At 41.2% G+C, this 19,408-nt stretch overlaps 1 protein-coding gene across 1 annotated transcript in view; it reads left to right on the top strand.

Moving 5' to 3' along the window:
* LOC138299788 (all-trans-retinol dehydrogenase [NAD(+)] ADH4-like) overlaps positions 1-18,606 on the top strand; it is a 195,055-nt gene extending 176,449 nt beyond the window's left edge. The window contains exon 9 of the mRNA XM_069238346.1: positions 17,838-18,606. Within this exon, the coding sequence (XP_069094447.1) occupies positions 17,838-17,862 (25 nt within the window). The 3' untranslated portion in view covers positions 17,863-18,606. The remainder of the gene's footprint in view (positions 1-17,837) is intronic.
* Positions 18,607-19,408: the final 802 nt, after the last annotated feature.

Below are 19,408 nucleotides of genomic sequence, written 5' to 3'. Positions count from 1 at the left end.
ATGTTCTAAGCCCTTCAGCCACAGGCGGTACCAGTTGTTAAAGGCCCTCAACCTTGCCTGCTGCTCGGGCCTATAACTCGAGTTCAGGGCCTTAAACAACCAGTTTAGCCCTCAGCATTGGGATATAAGACTATAATAGCATATAGTGTAGTAGTGTACAGTGGAATGGCGTACAGTGACCTGGTTTAGACTAGAGTGGTGTATTGTGGAGTGGGGTATAGTGTTATGGCATACAGTGTTGTGGCACACAGTGGAGTGGGGAAGAGTAGAACACCATACAATAGAGATGCAAAGATTGAAGTTACATACAGTGTAATAGCTTAGAATGGAGTGTTGTACAGTGGAATAGTGTAGAGTGGAGTATAGTGGAGTGGCGTGGAGTAGAATAGCGTAGAGTGGAATAGCATAGAATAGAATAGCTTGGCATGGAATAGCGTACAGTGGAGTAGTGTAGACTGGAGTAGTGTACAGTGGTGTGGGGCAGAGTGAAATAGCATATAGTGGAGTGGTGTAGAGTGGAGTGGCATCCAATGGACTACAGTAGAATGGAGTGGTGTAGAATGGAGTGGTGTACACTGGAGTGGAGCAGAATGGAGTAGCTTATAGTGGAGTGACATATAGTGGAATAGTGTACAGTAGAGTGGGGTAGACTGGAATAGCATATAGTGGAGTAGTGTACAATTCAGTGGCAGCAGGGAAGTGGTATACACTGGAGTGGAGAAAACTGGAATGGGGTAGAGTGTAATAGCATACTGTGGGAGTGACATACAGTGGAGTGGCGTCCAATGGAATAGCTTAGAATGGAGTGGGGTAGAGAGGAGTGGCATGCACTGGAGTGGTGTAGAGTGCAGTAGCATACAGTGGAGCGGCATACAGTGGAATAGCATAGAGTGTGGTGGCATACAGTGGATTGACGTACAGTGGGATATCATATACTGGAGTAGTGTATAGCATAGTGGCATACAGTGAAGTGTTGTACACTGAAGAGGCATTGAGTGGAGTTTCATACAGTGTAATAGAGTAGAGTGGACTGGCATAGAGTGGAGTTGTGTACAATGTCATAGCGTTGAGAGGAGTGACCTAGAGCAGAGTGTTGTACAGTGGAGTGGCATAGACTGTAATAGTGAATAATGGAGTAACGTACATGGAGATGCATATAATGGAGTGGTGTCAAGTGGAGTGACATACAGTGGCATGGGGTAGAGTGTCATAGCATACAGTGGGTGTGACGTACATTGGAGTGGCATCCAATGGAATAGCGTAGAATGGAGTGAGGTAGAGTGAAGTGGCCTACACTGGAGTGAAACAGAGTGGAGTAGCATACAGTGGAGTGGCATATAGTGGAACAGAATAGTGGATTGGTGTAAAGTGGAATAGTTTATACTGGAGTAACATATAGCAGAATGGCATACAGTGAAGTGGCATACACTTAAGAGTCATAGAGTGTAGTTGCATACAATGTAATAGCTTAGAGTGGACTGGTGTAGAGTGGAGGTGTGTACAGTGTAATAGCATAGAGTGGAGTGGCATGGAGTGGAGTGTTATACAGTGGAGTGGTGTAGAGTGTAATAGTGAATAGTGGAGCACCGTACAGCAATGTGACGTATAATTGAGTGGTGTTGACTGGTGTGGCATACACTGGCATGGGGCAGAGTGTAAAAGTATACAGTGGAGTGCCATATATTGGAGTGGGGTCCAAGTGAATAGTGTAGAATGAAGTGGCATAGAGTAGAGTGCCATACATTGGAGTGGAATAGCGTACAGTGGAATGGCACACAGTGGAATAGCATAGATAAAGTGGAGAGGCACTCAGTGGAGTGGCTTTGAGTGGAATAGCATATACTAGAGTAGCGTATAGCAGAGTGGCATACAGTGGAGTGGTGTATATCGGATTGGCGTAGAGTGGAGTCACGTAGAGTGGAGTGGCATTCAGTGGAATAACATACAGTGGAGTGTTGTAGAGTGGAGTGGCATACAGTGGACCAGAGTGGAGTAAAGTGGCATACAGTAGAATGGCATAGAGTGGAGAAGCGTATAATGGAGTAGGGTCCAGTGGTGTGGCGTACAGTGGAGTGATGTAGATTGGAGTGGCACACAGTGGCATTGCGTACAGTGTAATAGTGTAGAGTGGAGTTTCGTACAGTGGAGTGGCGTGAAGTTGAATAGCGTATAGTGGTGTGGTGGCATAACCTTCGAATGTATGTGAAATTTAGCAGCAATTTAGAGTATGGTGTACAGAGTAATGCAAAACAGCGGATTGCGTTGCCTTGCATTTCTCCAGATTTACCAGTCAACTCAGGGCCACTCATGGTGGCCTTGCATTCCTTTGTAAATGTGTCTGAAGCATTGCATTGGTCATGTGACGCCATGATTGTCGCAAAGGTAATGCAATCCAATAATACAGCTAGGCTTTAGTTATATTTTGATCCAGGATAAACTGTGATAACGTTGTAGTATACTGTGGTACATAGTAAAGAAAAGCCAGTATATAATTGGGTAATGGCTGTTTTTTAGAATGAAAAGGCAGCAATATTGTTTTAACTACACTTTGGCTGTGTTCAGTGTTAGGGTCTTAAATATTGTTAAGTAGTAGGTCCTTACCTATTACCACTTTATGAAAGGTACAAATGTTTATTTGCATTTTTAATATATTTTTAATTACGGTTACGGCCATGTACTACAGTAGTTTTACAGAATTGTGTGAAATTCCACAAAAGAACCGCAGTGACAGATATCAATAGGTTTACATGCCTTTCAACTTAAAAAGACTTACCCTACTTAACTGTAGTACCCGAAAAGCATCATCCCTGCACCATAATGTATAATCCTGCCAGATTTCATATAAATCCAATCAGCTGTTTTCATGCTACGTCAAATACAATAGTCTATGGAAAATGCATTGGTGGAAAAACCTGTTCTGGGACCCCCTTTTATCTTTGCATCCCCTTAATAATTCATCACAAAAATTGACATCATCTCAAAATGTAGAAAATTAGATAGGTCTGTAAAGTTAAGTTTTGTGGTGATTCGATAAATGGGTGGAATGTTATTAGGGGGTAATATCCAAGGAATTCCTGTCTTTTGCGATACCAACTACAACTACAGAGTGGTAATCAGATTTAATATGTTTTTTAATCTATTGTTTTTGTCATGTATTTATTTACTGGTTTACATAATCATGTGACCATAAATGTGACTTTTAGGTGTACATGTCATAATTCTGAAACTTTACACATGCAACCTATAGTTTATTTGTAGGGCTTCCTTGCTACTTTCAGTAATATTTTACAACATATCAAAACCCAAAGTGAATGAAAGCCTATCATTGCTGTTCTAAAAATTAAGATAATTTTTTTTTTCTAATGCCCAGTTTTCATGTCCTCCAGATAGAAGTTTACGTAGTTCATTGCTAAGTCACTTTTCCATTTTGTTGCACAGGGGCACATAAGGAAAATGGTTTTAGCTTGGCTTGTTGGGCACAGTTTTAGTTTGTGAGCGAGAGAATACAGTGAAGTGTTGTAGAGTGGAGTGGCATACAGTGGAAAATGTATGTAGATTAAGATGTATTATAATCGTCATGTATTTGTTTATGGATTTCCATTAGCATGTGACAATAAATGGGTCTTTCAATTGTTCGTGTAGTAAAGTTTTAACTTTACATATGCAGTCTAGTTTATTCTTTGGGTTTCCTTGCTACTTTTCGTAGGATTATGCTACATAGTAAGGCCAAAGTAAAGGAAAGGCAATCATTGTTATTGTTATACAAACTGAGATTATTATTTGTTTCCTAGTGGCCAACTATCATGTCTTCCAAATAATAGTTTGTGTGGGTCACTGCTAGGTCACTTTTTCATTTTGATGCACAGGGGAGCATAAACAATATGTTTTTTGTTTGGCCTGTTGGGCCAGTTTTATTTTGTGAGCCACAAATTATGCAAAGAAAACATATGTAGATTAAGATGTATTCTATTTAGTATGTATTTGTAAATAGGTTTCCACTGGCATGGGACCATGCATGGGTCTTTCAGTTGTTCTTGTAGTAAATCTAAAAACTTTACATATGTAGTCAAGATTATTTGTAGGGCTTCCTTGCTACCTTTAGGAGGAATGTGCTACATTGGAAGGCCAAAGTGAATGAAAGGCAATTATTGTTTTTGTTATAAAAATTGACATATTTTTTCCTCGTGTCCAAATATCATGCTCTCCAAATAGCAGTTTGTGTGGCTCACTGCTAGGTTAATTCTTCATTTAGTTGCACCGGGGTGCATAAGAAAGATGTTTTTTTTGTTTGGCATGTTGGGCCAGTTTTATTTTGTGATCCAGAGAGCATGCATAGAAAATGTATGTACATTAATATGTATTCTGTTTGTTATGTATTTGTTTATATGTTTCAATTAGCATGTGACCATAAATGGATCTTTTAGTTGTTCATGTAGTTGTTCTGAAACTTCACATAAGCGGTCTAGTGTATTTTTGGGGTTTCCTAGGTACTTTTAGTAGCATTGTGCTACAAGATATCACTAAGCTGAAAAACCTTATAACTTAACATTTACTTGCTCTACTTACCTGCAGTACCCAACAGAATGATCTGCGCCCCAATATGTAATAATGCCAAATGTCATAAAAATCCAGCTGATGGTTTTTACGCTATGCAAAATACAAAAGCCTATGGAAAATTAATTGGATGTAAAGCTCATTTTGGGACACCCTTTTCTCTGTGCAACCCCTTGACAATTGCCATAAAACTTTCAGTCCTCCTAAAATCTCCTCAGCAGTCTGAATCACTCGAGCACTGTCGTTAACATCTCTCACAGTACATTGACAGATAATCAATTACGCATACTTGATTTAGGATTAAGCTTTTGCCCAAATGTCCAGTGGGACTATGTTGGTACACGAATTGAGCTCTAAAAATTTGTTCGCGAATTACGTTTAATTAAACATTTCTCCAATAAGGATAAAAACTTATTTGTAGATAATGTGAACAGAAGGGCTCCAGTCTCTGGATTTAATATTGCGGACAGTTCACAATTGATGGCCATCAATGAATTAGCCAATGAGAGGAATGAACTAGCGTACTCAACAAATGATGACACTAACACTAATACCTTTATGCTTAATGAAATGGGATTTGTCACCAATTCTCATGAAAATAGCCACTTGAAATTGACGAGCAGATTCTATCCTCAACTACCAAATGGCAATTTGATTGATACATTCCATGAACTAGTAATTAGTGATATTGACAAATTCCGCACTAAAGGTCCATCTAAAACAACAAATAGATCCAATTTTACTCAACAAGACTGGAAAGATTTAAACACACTTAGATCCAACACGTCCATTATTATGAAGCCCTCAGATAAGGGCGGTAATATTGTTATCATGGACACATGTGATTACACCAAAGAAGCTGATCGACAACTGATGAATACAGAGCATTATGACAAGCTATGGATTAATCCTTTAAATCAGTGGTTCCCAAACTGTGCGCCGCGGCTCCTTGGTGCGCCGTCAAAATTAGCCAGGGGCGCCTCACACAGTCTGGAAACCACTCAGAGGTGCTTTTAATCGGTAGCTTTTCACCGTGGTTTTGGAAACAAAACCCCCTGCATTAATTATTGTGACCAGCGGAGGGCGCCAGAGTACCATTAATAATATCCCTATGACAAAAGAAAAGAAATAGTTTAAAATAAATGGTTTTCAGGAACCTGAACGAGAGAATAAAGAAGTCAAACTGTAAATAGTGTAGGTACAGGTACAGGCTGGGATTACGTTCCCCCACCCGCCAAAAAAAAGTAACATAATGGGGAGCCGTGGCCAACACGGCCAATAGGTCAAAGGAGCCGGGGATCGAAAAAGTTTGGGAACCACTGCTATAAATCAATATCAAGTGACATATCATGAGATGCTTAATGAGTGGCACGCCAAACAATTTATGGACTATGATGAATTTATGTATTTAAAGATTGACCAGCCTAAAATTCCATGCATTTACTTTCTGCCTAAAATCCACAAGAACAAATCACATCCCCCGGGCAGACCCATAGTGAGCATGAATCAGTCTCTGCTTAAAAATACTTCACGATATTTAGACCTGTTTCTGTGCACCTTTGTCACTGAATTACCATCTTATCTATGCGACACCAATGACCTTCTGGCTAAGATACACAATATTCCATGGCATACAGACTATCTAATGGTTACCATGGATGTGGCCTCCTTGTATACTTCTATCAAACATCAATATGGACTAAAAGCATGTAGATATTTTTTACAAACACGACCTATTGAATTTCTTGAGCATACTGATATGCTTTTATCCATGCTACAATTCTGTTTAACCCATAACCTGTTTCTTTTTGATAATGACTGTTTTTTACAAAAACAAGGGACAGCTATGGGGGCTTCTTTTGCTCCCACGTACGCCAACCTATATATGGGCTGGTGGGAGAAGGAGGTGGCATGGTCTGAGAATAATAATATCTATATGGAGAGAGTCGTGTTGTGGGTGCGCTATATTGATGATCTGTTTATCATTTGGGATGGCACTGATCAATTATTGTTGGAATATATAAACATACTAAACAATAATGAATTTAACATTCATCTAGAAGCCACGTTTAGCAGAGAGACCATCAAATTCTTAGATGTCCTATTAGAAGCAAAAAATGATCATCTAGAGACCACCATATATCGCAAACCCACTGCATGTAACTCCATATTACATGCCAATAGTGGGCATCCCACGGCATTGAAATGGAGCATACCATATAGCCAGTTTCTGCGGGCTCACAGAATATGTTCAGATGAGAGTAGATATGATTTGGAAATCAGGACTTTGATGGAAAGATTTCTAAATAGAGGTTATCCTCTCAAAATTTTAGTGGATGCACAGAACAGAGTTAAAAACAAAAGTAGAGATGAGTTACTCTTCAACAATACATCAATCAATAGTGATCCAAAACAATCATCTCCCAGAATATTTTTGCAATATATCCAACAACATGATTCATTGAAAACCATACTTCAGAAAAACTGGCACATTTTACAGAATTATCCCATTATTAGGGACGATATTGGCCCTCATCCGTCCATAACTTTTCAGAAGGCTCGCTCATTAGGGGATCATTTAACTAGAAGCTTTTTCTCTACGAAAGCCAGCACATCGTGGTTGAGCCAAAAAAGTTTGGGATTTTGGAAATGTGGCCACTGTAAGGCTTGCAAGTATGCACAAAACATGCAAAAATATCAAACCTCTGAAGGTCGCTATTGTGATATTAAAGATCGCATCACTTGCGATACGGAATTTGTGATTTATGTTATCGAATGTGGCTGTCACAAAAAATATATTGGCAGTACCATCCACAAGTTAAAAGTTAGATTTTTGCAACACTTTAGAGCCTTTAAAAATCAAGATAGAACATATCCCCTGGCCAAACACTTTTGGGATATAAGGTGATTCTAGTACATTATCATTCTATGGCATTAAATCCATCAAAAATAATCCCAGAGCTGGTGATAGAACATTGGAACTTAGACAAATGGAATTGAAGATGATTCTATTATTAGGTTCTGAATCTCCTTGGGGACATAATCTTGATGCCGAATTACATGTCCATCTAAGATGAAATAATGATTGTTTTCTGCATTGATGGAGAGATCTTGAGTGTTGGGAGGTTTCATTTACATTTAACTATGATCATAACATCATTATTTTTAGTGTTACAACTGCCATACATAAGGGGTGTCTTTTTTGTTATAAATGATTTTGCAGATAATTAGTAGAACAAACTTGTCTTGAATTGATGTTTGATGAATTTTTTCACACAAAATTATCTCTACAATTTTGTGAGAATTTTCTTCCCATAGTATTTAATATTTACAGAAGAGTGAAAATAGATAAGTGATTTTTGTATTATATAACAAAATGTTTTTAGCACTGTTTTGCACCAGTTATATACACTTTATTTAATATAGAAATAATTGTATATTATTAGCACCATGCACTTTAGTCCATGATCCTCTTTTCCAATTTAATTTAATTTTAAATACATGCATAAATCAGGAAACCTATAATTTAGTTCTAAATAGGTAAATATTTAATTCACAACAAAAAATATGGATTGCTATCTGGATATTTATTTATAACATCTAGAAATAATGAGACACAATTTTGAACCAATGTATTTATGGGTCAGACTTAAATGGACATCTTGCAGGTTGATAGTGAAGTGGCAATATATTTGATTATAATAATGAATATGATTTTAGATATTGTAAATTATAATTATATTAGAAACTAATTTGCATTGAACCATAGGACAGTAATTATTTTATTGACTGGCTTATATGTACTGTCTAATTTCTTATAGAAAAAAACTTTTTTATGGAAAATAACTATTAATAATGTTTTTTAACATTTTATAATATTTACAATATTTATGATAATCTTATTTGAAATATTTATAGTCATCCATAGCTAGAAACCTACATTGAAAAATATGTCCTACAAATATTTGATCAATTAAAGTGATGGTGGTTGATCAAAAAATCGACAACATTGGTCCAAGTCACTTATCAACACATAACTTCATGTTTACAACATTTATTTAATTAATTGTATTATATTTAATTAATGTTATATAATATGCATTCATGATAATTATGTGTTATGTATGATTTAGTGGTGTTCAAATTGTTGGAAGCAATTCCTATAATGACAGCAAAGCTAAAACCTTAGGTTTGTGCATGTGTTAAGATGGCCGCTATAGTAGATCACATTAGAAGGCTATGGAAACAAAGGATGGAGTTCAACCTGTATATATACGGTGCCGGCTTGTTGGCCGGATTTGTCCAGTTGAAGGCGTTCTGCCGAAACGCGTTGACATTTCTCTCCAGGACTCTGTAAACCTTTACACCCAATAAAATTTGTTGAATTGAACACGGCTTTGTTGAATACGACTTTGTTCCGATGGTCCGAAGGCTACGGCCGAAACGCGTCAATAAATGTAATTCTGCATGGTCATGGTGTCCGGTTATCCTTTTCTGGATTATGAAATTGCTACACGCAATATATATATATATATATATATATATATATATATATATAGTGGTAGTACAACTAAGAGAAGACGTAATTCTAGACGTTCTTGCTTTTTCATTACTATAGTCTTGTAAGCATATTTTAATACGTGAGTATAAATTGGATGTTAACTGCTCTTTGCAATGTTAATTAAATGCTGTTCCCAGTTGCTCTGAATGTTTATGTTTGTATAAACTTTATGGCCAGAGAATTGTTTCAACTTAGTGTGCTGATTAAATTCTCTAGAATATCATAATTTTTTCCTTATTCAACACATGCCTTTGGCAGGGCCCACTTTTTCAGACTGTCCTATTGTGCTTTTTTCCTGTCGAAAGTCAAGCTTGTCAGAGAATTGCTGCATTTCATTGAGATAGCTCGTAGATGCTATTTCCAAAGCTTCTAACTCACTAGTCACATCACCACACATGCCCCGGCTATGCTGTTCTTGGATTTCCCCAAATGCGGTGGCTACCTAACTATAAGAGAGCTTCGTCACTGGGGTGAAGCTGACTCATACACATTAAAGTACTGCTTCCACCTTTTCACGAGCAGCTAGTAAATCAATATGGAATATACAAGGGACAGTTCCTGACATACAGCAGAATTCTTAGATCATGTTACACGCACTGAATATGACATCGGAGGAACCGTACACATATGCTTTAGTGCAGACACCTAACACATGGTCACCAAGTTTAGAGGCTTTGACATGTGGGAGCCCTGTGCTTTGGGCCTATTAAAGTGGCCAAGGGGAGCAAGGCGGATACCTGCTTCACAGAGCTTGCATTACTAGTGGCAAATCGTATACCCACATTAAAATGGAGAGTGAATGTGTCTACCTCATGGACCTTGTGGCAACAATCAATAACCTGATTGGCGGAAGCGGAGAGCAAAGTGCTGAGAGGTGAAGAGATGAAAGGTCTCTGTAAGCACTTTATCTCCATGAAATGGAATGTTATGTTATTCCAGGTCCAAGAATCTGGTAAAGATAATAATCTTCCCCCCACCGAACTCCACACGAAGAACCCCTTTATGCTTCCATGCTAATTGCGCCCTGTCATGTCCTACATGAGCATAGCATGGTCTGATGTCTGGCAGCTTACATCTGCCCCCCAGTAAACCACCTAATGAAAGAGATGAGCTGCCTCATTCCCCTCCCTCCCCCATGTCTGCCCTAACGCCTAAGCCATTGGATAAGCTGAAACAAAGCTAAATAGCGATTCCTGCCAGGAAACAACATTGCTCATTGTTAAGAGTTTGGCATGCAAATTGTAGCAGAAACTAATTCCAATTCTAGAAATCTTTATTCAGCCAGAGGTGGCCATATAGGACACAATTCAATAAAATGCAATCATGTAAAAAAAAGAATAAGATAACACGAAAATTAAAAGGCACAAATACATCTGCAAGACAATTGTTCCAAAGGGGAATTAGCATGAAATGCTTCGGTGCAAACAATTCACCCAACAGTATATAAAACAGGTATGATTATAAACGTTTGGCGGCACTCATATAAAGTGCAAGGTGCATGACAAAATATTAAAATTAACTAAAATGCCCAAAGGTTATAAAGCACATTGAATTGGTATTGCAGTTACAAAACAGACAAGATGGTTACCCCTGCATGGTTCTCCTCGCTCGCACTGCAGCTTTGAGAAAGGAGCACACTCTGAAACAGATTTCGAGTGTATTCAATAATTGCAAGTGATACAGGACCTCTCTACATCTACGGTGTCCCACTGGGTTTAAGAGAGGTTTGAGAAAAAGTATGCGGGGATGGCTATAATAATTACAAAAAAGCAACTGCGCAGAGGCCCAATCACAAGGACAGGGCAAAGCTGATCCTCCCAAAAAGCCAAATTGACACAGAGGACTCAGGATCCGCCAGACCATACTAGTTCTAAGACAGAAAAGGAGGGACCTCTGCCACTGTTCCAAGGAAAGGTGCACAGCATGCTCCGCGCTAGCGAAGGACCTATGGAAAACCAACACTGTACTTTTCGCCATCTCAATTTGCAACCTTCTTCCCTCACAAAACTCCCAGAAGAGGCGCTTTACCCTGAGCTAGTCTTCATTCTTGATACTCTCAGGCCGCGTAAACAAGGCAACCAGACCCAACACCTGAAATTTTCTAAAAATGTAACTTAGCTAAGGGATGGCACACCCTCTCTCCAGACTGAACCAGTCCAAGATGACGTTTCTACACAGCTGGGCTGGTGGACTGACCCAAATGCAAATCCAGAGTAAAAGAGGGGCAAATTAAACCCTATCTTCGATATATTGCTGTTTTAACTCCATATGAATGATATCACTGGAGACAGTCAATGGTAGCTGTCAAAGCCCCAGGCATATAGCATTCCTCAAGCTGAAGAGTGGAACTACTGTGGTATCCCCAAATTTTCTCCCCGTAAGTGGCAGTTAGGACACATTGCACATTGTACACTCTTACCAAAGGTGCTATCGTCCCTTTCCCCTGGCTCCTGGGAGAATAAAGATTGCCCCAGCTGACCTACTAAGTTTAGGGCATGAGCTGATCATCTGGGACTGCCAAGAGCCTGAGGAGTTAAAAATGACTCCCCGGTAACAAAGGTCTTTTACACTACACATGGATAGGCCCTAAATAATGAGTCTTCAGGTGTCAGTTCTTCCTGAACCACAAGCCATGGTCTGCAGTTTACCGTAATTTGTGGCCAAGTCAAGCCTACTCATAAACTGGACAAAATGGGCCATCCACACCTTCAGGGCATTGGGGGCCCTGGCTAAAAAGACTACGTCGTCCGTGTGTAACAATGAGGTTACCTGACTGTACAAAACTCTAGGGGTGTCAACCTGAATAGAGATCAAATAGAGGCAAGATCATTAATATAAAAAAAAGTAAGGGGGCCAAAATGCAGCCTTGACGCACTCAACGTTTAAGGCAAAATTCTGGATATATTTCACTGTTTGGGCTCAAGTTGCTCTTTAGCTACCAAATCGGTGTGCAGGTTAAACAACAAGTTTACCAAGGATACCTCAACACCCATATCCAGCAGCCTCATCACAACTTGGACCTGTTAACTGACTCAAAAGCTGTTGAAAGACCCTTAAAGGCTAGGTACAGAGGGCAGCACCTAGTGTGGACATACTTGTTAACCATTAGGCTCAGGTTTAGGCACTGCTCTACTGTACCAAGCCCTGGCCGAAACCCAAATTGGAAGGAGGAAAGAATATCTCGCTGATGAGCCCATTCAACAAGATGGTTGTAAATCATGATGCCTATAATTAAACGGTGCTATCTAATAAAGATATTGGCCTGTAGCATTTGGGGGGGACATTCAATCGCTTTTTCTAAAAATAGGCACGATGATTGAAAGTTTCCAAGAACAGGGAATGTGAATATTTAGAGAACTGTTGAAGACGTTTGTAATCAAAGGACCCCAGAGGGCAATGTTACATCTCATAAGATCCATTGGGATCCTGTCAGGGCCAGGCTCTTTACTGCCTCATGCTCTGACCCATAGCCAGTTCAACCTCTGACAATAGTACTGTTATGAGTAGTGCATTATCTAACCTGCTATGTAGAGATTTTGTCAGCTCTGCGTTTTCCATTGCAACAGGGCATTGCCAGGGCCACTTCTTATTCTAATTCTGTTAACTGTGTCCCTAACTCATTTATTATTATTGCCAACAGCTGCTGATTCTAATATTTCCCTATCCAGCTTATGCAGGGTCTCCTTCCTGGTTTTAAGGGAGGTCTTATACGCATGACGAACAGATCAAACCTCAGCTACGACTCTCGGAGAGGCAGTCAGTGCTCACCTTGGTCGCCGGTTGGCTGCTGAGCAATTCTTGTTAAACCATTGTGGGTCCGTCTTATCTTCCCGCACGGATTTAAGAAGGGATTGCTTATTGGCCAGGTTTAGGGTATCGAAATGTGCTGATAAAACACTACCACCGGCTTCTGACATGCAGTTAAAAAATAACCCTTGATGTTTGTTCAGAAGTAAACCCAAAACCGCTAACCGATCTTTAAGATGCCAAACTAACCTTAGTCCAAGTGTGGAGTTCTGTGTGGAAATGATGTTGGAGGTGGGCATAAACCTACTGCCCTAAATCAGACAAGCCTTTATGGGCCCTCCACTCAGTCTGCATTACCTCCTGCTAATAAATTGTTGAATGAGATTCCTAGTTACAAAGATGTAATCAATGGTTGACGGGCATCCGTGCCCTCTTAAAGTTGGTGGGGATGCTCACCCTCACATAGAGCATCAACTAGTTCATTCAGGTCATGCTCAGCCAAATACCCTGCCAAGTTAATTACCCTCACATCACTAGAGTCACCCAGAGGTTTCTCCACCTGAGTCCCCTACTTCTGCGAGGGGCCTAGCAATTTGGCATTAAAATCACCACAATTCATATAGGAGAACTGCGTAATAGCACTACCTTTAAGTGACTGCAAGTTATAAAAAAAATAAACAACTACAATAATGAGGGATTAGCAAAATCATCTTTATAGAAATTGATTAGATAGAAGGCAAACGGAGAGAGTCTATCCTTAATCTGTAGCACTTGAAAAGTGGAAGACCCAGAGTCAACAAGTATAGCTTCCACGCATAAGTTAACACGGACCCAAATAGCAAGTCCACCCACAGCCCTCCCATGAGGAGAAGGAATACTTGACTGTAATGACATGCATATCCATCGAATGAGATGAGAGAAGTGGCCCAAGTCTCCTGCAGGATAATAATGTCATACTTGTGGATAAAAGCCTGCCAGTCTGGCTTATCTGTTTTCCATTTGAGATCTGCTATGTCCAATTAATAAAGCATATGTACAGGCTACATTAGGGCCAGCTGTTTGACCCCCTGGAAGCCAGGGGTTTCCTCAATATCAGTAGCAATAGAGGAAGTTTCCACCATAGAAAATCAATCAATATCTGCAAGAGCATCACATCTATTGGTTGTGAGGATGGTAAAAAAGTCAGCCGGCCCCTGCGAGTTGGCTGGAGGGCCTTGATATGGGGTCCTGGGTAGTGCACCAATAGGGTGAAGGTAGGGGATCAGTGAGGTCAAATGCTGATGGTCGTGACTGACTTTAGATGGGCTAGTAGGAACTTTCAAAGAGCTGGTGCTTTTCTGAACGTGTCAGCTCTGCGGTTTATAGAAATAGCTCAAGGGAACCAGAGTTATGCCACTCATTGAAGCAAAAGTCATGCTTGGGGCAGACAATAATTGCAGGCTATGTAGGAAGCTGGCTCTATATATACTATCTTAAAGTGAGAGATAGTGTGCACAGAGTCCAAGGGTTCCTTGGAGGTTGATAGTGGCAAAATTAGATAATACTAATGCTCTATTTTGTGATAGTGTGGTCGAGCAGTAGGCTTATCAGAGGGTAGTGTTAAGCATTTGTTGTACACACACAGGCAATAAATGAGGAACACACACTCAAAGACTTAACTCCAGGCCAATAGGTTTTTATATAGAAAAATATATTTTCTTAATTTATTTTTAGAACCACAAGATTCAAATTTGAGGTAAGTACATAAAATGTAAGGTACTTCACACAGGTAAGTATAGAACTTTGATTTAAAACAGTAGTACACACAGTTTTGGTTACAATGGCAAATAGCTATTTTAAAAGTGGACACTGCAAAAATCAACAGTTCCTGGGGAGGTAAGTAGATTTTAGTTTCTCAGGTAAGTAAAGCACTTACACAGTCAGTCTCCTGGGCATAGGCAGCCCACCGTTTGGGGTTCAATGCAACCCCAAAGCCACAGCACCAGCAACCCAGGGCTGGTCAGGTGCAGAGGTCAAAGGGGTGCCCAAAACACATAAGTGCCTATGGAGAACAGGGGTGCTCCGGTTCCAGTCTGCTAGCAGGTAAGTACCTGCGTCTTCGGGAAGCAGGCCAGGGGGGTTTTGTAGAGTACTGTGGGGGACACACACAAGCACACAAAACACACCCTCAGTGGCACAGGCGCGGCCGGGTGCAGTGTGCAGAGTAGGTGCCGGGTTTGCTGCAGAAATCAATGGATCGACCCGGGGGTCACTGTGGCGATGCAGGCTGGGCACAGGGGGGCTTCTCGGGCCAGCCACTGACTGGGCTAGGATGAGGGCCGCCGGCTGGTCACTCCTGCACTGGTAGGTGGTTTCTCTCGGTCCTGGGGGCTGCAGGTGCAGTGTTTGGTCCAGGCGTTGGGTTCCTTTGTTATCAGGCAGTAGCGGTCAGGGGGAGCCTCTGGATCCTCTCTGCAGGCGTCGCTGTGGGGGTGCAGGGAGGTCGACTCAGGGTGTCCACGTCATTGGAGTCACCTGGGAGTCCTCTCTGCAGTGTTGGCTGTCCTGAACTCGAGCCGGGGGCGTCGGGTGCAGAGTGTGAAGACTCACGCTTCTGGCGGGAAGTTAGAGTCTCTTTAAAGTTGCTTCTTTGTTGCAATTTTGTTGCTGTTTCTGGACAGAGCTGCTGTCCTTTGGCGTTTCTTGGTTCTTTAGGTGCAGGTCAGTCCTCCGAGTCCTCAGAGGTCGCTGGTCCTGCTGGATGCGTCGCTGTGCAGGTTCTTTGAGTCTGGAGACAGACCGGTAGGGCTGGGGCCAAGTCAGCTGTCGTCTCCATCGTCTCTGCGGGGCTTTCAGGTCAGCAGTCCTTCTTCTTTCTTCAGGTTGCAGGAATCTGATTTCCTGGGTTCAGGGCCGCCCCTAAATACTGAATTTAGGGGTTTGTTTAGGTCTGGGGTCTGTAGCCAATGGCTACTGCCCTGGAGGGTGGCTACACCCTCTTTGTGCCTCCTACCTGACGGGAGAGGGGCACATCCCTATTCCTATTGGGTGAATCCTCCAAAACCAAGATGGAGGATTTCTTAAGGCAGGGGTTACCTCAGCTCAGGACACCTTAGGGGCTGTCCTGACTGGTGGGTGGCTCCTCCTTGTTTTTCTCATTATCTCCTCCGGACTTGCCGCCAAAAGTGGGGGCCGTGTCCGGAGGGGCGTGCATCTCCACTAGCTGGGATGTTCTGGGGCGCTGTAACAACAGGCATGAGCCTTTGAGGCTCACCACCAGGTGTTACAGTTCCTGCAGGGGAGGTGAGAAGCAACTCCACCAATGCAGGGCCACAGAGTGACAAAGGCACTCACCCCATGTGGCCAGAAACTCAGCTGGTTGTAGCAGGCTGGCAGGAACTGGTCAGCCTAACAGGAATTGGACTGGTATACAGGGGGCATCTCTTAGATGCCCTATGTGTGCATTTTTCAATAAATTCCACACTGGCATCAGTGTGCATTTATTGTGCTGAGAAGTTTGATACCAAACTTCCCAGATTTCAGTGTAGCCATTATAAAACTGTGGAGTTCGTAACTGACAGACTCCCAGAACAGATACTCTTTATGGCTTCCCTGCACTTACAATGTCTAAGGTTTGGCTTAGACATTGTAGGGGCATAGTGCTCATGTAACTATGCCCTCACCTGTGGTATAGTGCCTTAGGGTTGTAAGGCCTGCTACAGGGGTGGCTTACCTATGCCACAGGCAGTGGGTTGAGGGCATGGCACCCTGAGGGGAGTGCCATGTCGACTTAGTCATTTTCTCCCCACCAGCACACTCAAGCTGTGAGGCAGTGTGCTTGTGCTGAGGGAGGGGTCCCCAGGGTGGCATAATACATGCTGCAGCCCTTAGAGACCTTCCCTGGCCACAGAGCCCTTGGTACCAGGGGTACCAGTTACAAGGGACTTATCTGTGTGCCAGGGCTGTGCCAATTGTGGGAACAAAGGTACAGTTTAGGGGGGAAAGAACACTGGTGCTGGGGGCTGGTTAGCAGGGTCTCAGCACACTTTCAATCATAACTGCCATCAACAAAAGGTAAAAAGTTAGGGGTAACCATGCCAAGGGAGGCATTTCCCTACAATGGAAATGGAGAAATCCTCTGGCGTTTATGAGCGCTTGGCCGCCGGACCCGCCTCTCCACACAGAAGTCTGGGTGACACAGTCCCACTCCAGACAGGACAATCAACAACAAAGTTCAGGCAGGGGGAAGCATCAGAAACACACCCCAGCAGAGACAATATCACACATTGATTGATAACTTGCCATAAGATGGATCATTGCCTAAGAAACACTTTAACACTATAACGTTGACACACTCGCGTAAAGGCGAACTGTTAGTACTTCTAACTTCACAATGTAATGATGCACTTGAAAATCCATCATTGCCTGCCATTGTTGCTTTTTGTATCCTGTGTATTCAAATATGCAAATAAAATCTAGTAATAAAATAAAGAATCATGTTTTCATTATTTATTTAAAGAGATAGATGAGATGATATACTAATGTACTGCTGAAATGGAAACTGGGCTGAAAAACGTATTTTATAGCCTTCCCATTGGCTGAAGTCTTACATTCATTGGAATGATGCCATTCTTTTCTTCTTTTGATTCTCACAAATATTTCAAATACTATTTTCTACACTTGCTGTCCTTCATTCTTTCCCTACTTTATTCTCCTTTATCCACCAACCCCACCCTTCCTCACCATTCCTTCTATTGCAGTAAAGTTAGGAATATTTATAAAGAATGGTCCAAAACTCTTTGTTCAGGGACTAACTGCAAAAAGCAGCATTGAGATGCAATTACTAATAAAAGTGATAGGATGCAGTGATCAGCCAGAGATGTGACCTGGACAGAAACCTATAGCCTTAAATAAGTCAATGCTATAGAATTTTGGGACAAGTGAATTAATAATTGTGCAAAATAGCTAATACAATGTTTTATTTACTTTCTTACAGTATTCGGACCGTGCTGATCTTCTAAGAACACAGACATGGCTTCTGGAACAATGTCCTGATTTTGTGCCTTGTCCCTAGCCCGAATTACCAATGCATTTTTGTATACACAACCTACTAGAAATTGCAATTTGTACTAAGTAGCATTTGTGTAGAAGGTTAAACTTGTAGTAGAAATGCTTGTTACGCTTTTAGAAAGGCCACATTGTAGTTCTTTTCTGCACTTTGTATTTTATGTCCAAATGTAAACCATGAAATAGTGGAACTGCTTCTTAGATTTAGCGCTGAGGAAGGACCTATAGCTTCAAAGAGATGTTATTTTGCTTACAAGACCTTTTCAAAGGCCACTGTCCCAATATATGCCTCATGGTCAACTTCAGATTGGAATCACCTATGTGCACTGCTGAGTTTTTTAAATGAGAACGCACTTTCAGATTCTCAAAAGTTTTTAAATTCTTTCTTCCACCTCAAAACCTCAACAAAAAGATAAGAAAAATAATTCATTTTGCATGCTTAGAAGGCGTTTTTAAATTGTTTGAGACATTTGAAATTGTGTTTTTAGTGTTCTGGATAATTGTTTAAGCGCTGGCTGTCCAACAGAAACTTCTCCAATCAATTACTCAACATTTCTTTGTGTACTGCTCGGAGTGATTAAATTATCTAATAGATTGATTATGATTCAGGTATTTCCATGTCCTGTCAAAACAGTTCGTAGTAACTTCAACTTTTGATGTAGACCGTGTACCTCAATAAACTCTTCAAGATTTCTGCATATTAATGTGTGTGTATGTTCAATATGGTTTGCGTCTTGTTTTGTTAAAGTAGCCAGTGCAATAAGGGGAAAAAGAAAGAGCCAAATGTAAAATCGTTTTCTTTCTTTTAAGGTGACAAACATTACGAATCAAAGTTTGCGCCCGCAAAAATGTGTTTTGCAATTGACGAATCCCATTTTATGGATTTTGTAAAGTTTTATCAACTCTCAAAATGAGAATGAATACCGAACCAGTATTCAGTAGGGGAGTGTTTAGACGTCCCTTCAGTAATCTGTCTACAGTGTATCAATGGTTTGCAACCATATTTCTGGTGCCATCCATTGAAAACGTAGCAACCCTTCTGTTGGTATCGTAGTTCATTCACAAAATGGAAGAGGTGCTGTTTCGATCCCTTCCCTTTTGTGTATATTGAAGAAACTTTCAGCGCGAATTAGCAGAGGACCATAGGACCACTGCCAGCAGACAGTGAAAGTAAAAAAAAAAAATCTTGATTTAAACAAAATTATAGACAAGGTAGTCCGCTAATCCTTGTATCCATCATCCCTGTGATTGTGTGCAAACATAGGGCCATATTTATACTTTTTGACGCTAAACTGCGCTAACGCAGTTTAGCGTCAAAAAAATTAGCGCCGTCTAACGCCATTCTGAAGCGCCATGCGGGCGCCGTATTTATAGAATGGCGTTAGTCGGCGTTAGCCGACAGGCGCTGCCTGGTGTGCGTGGAAAAAAACCACGTACACCAGGCAGCGCCGGCGTAGGGGAAAATGGCGTATGGGCGTCTCAAAATGGGGCAAGTCAGGT

Source organism: Pleurodeles waltl, chromosome 1_2 (assembly GCF_031143425.1).
Source record: "Pleurodeles waltl isolate 20211129_DDA chromosome 1_2, aPleWal1.hap1.20221129, whole genome shotgun sequence".
Lineage (NCBI taxonomy): Eukaryota > Metazoa > Chordata > Amphibia > Caudata > Salamandridae > Pleurodeles > Pleurodeles waltl.
This window is presented reverse-complemented; position numbering and strand designations above follow the sequence as displayed.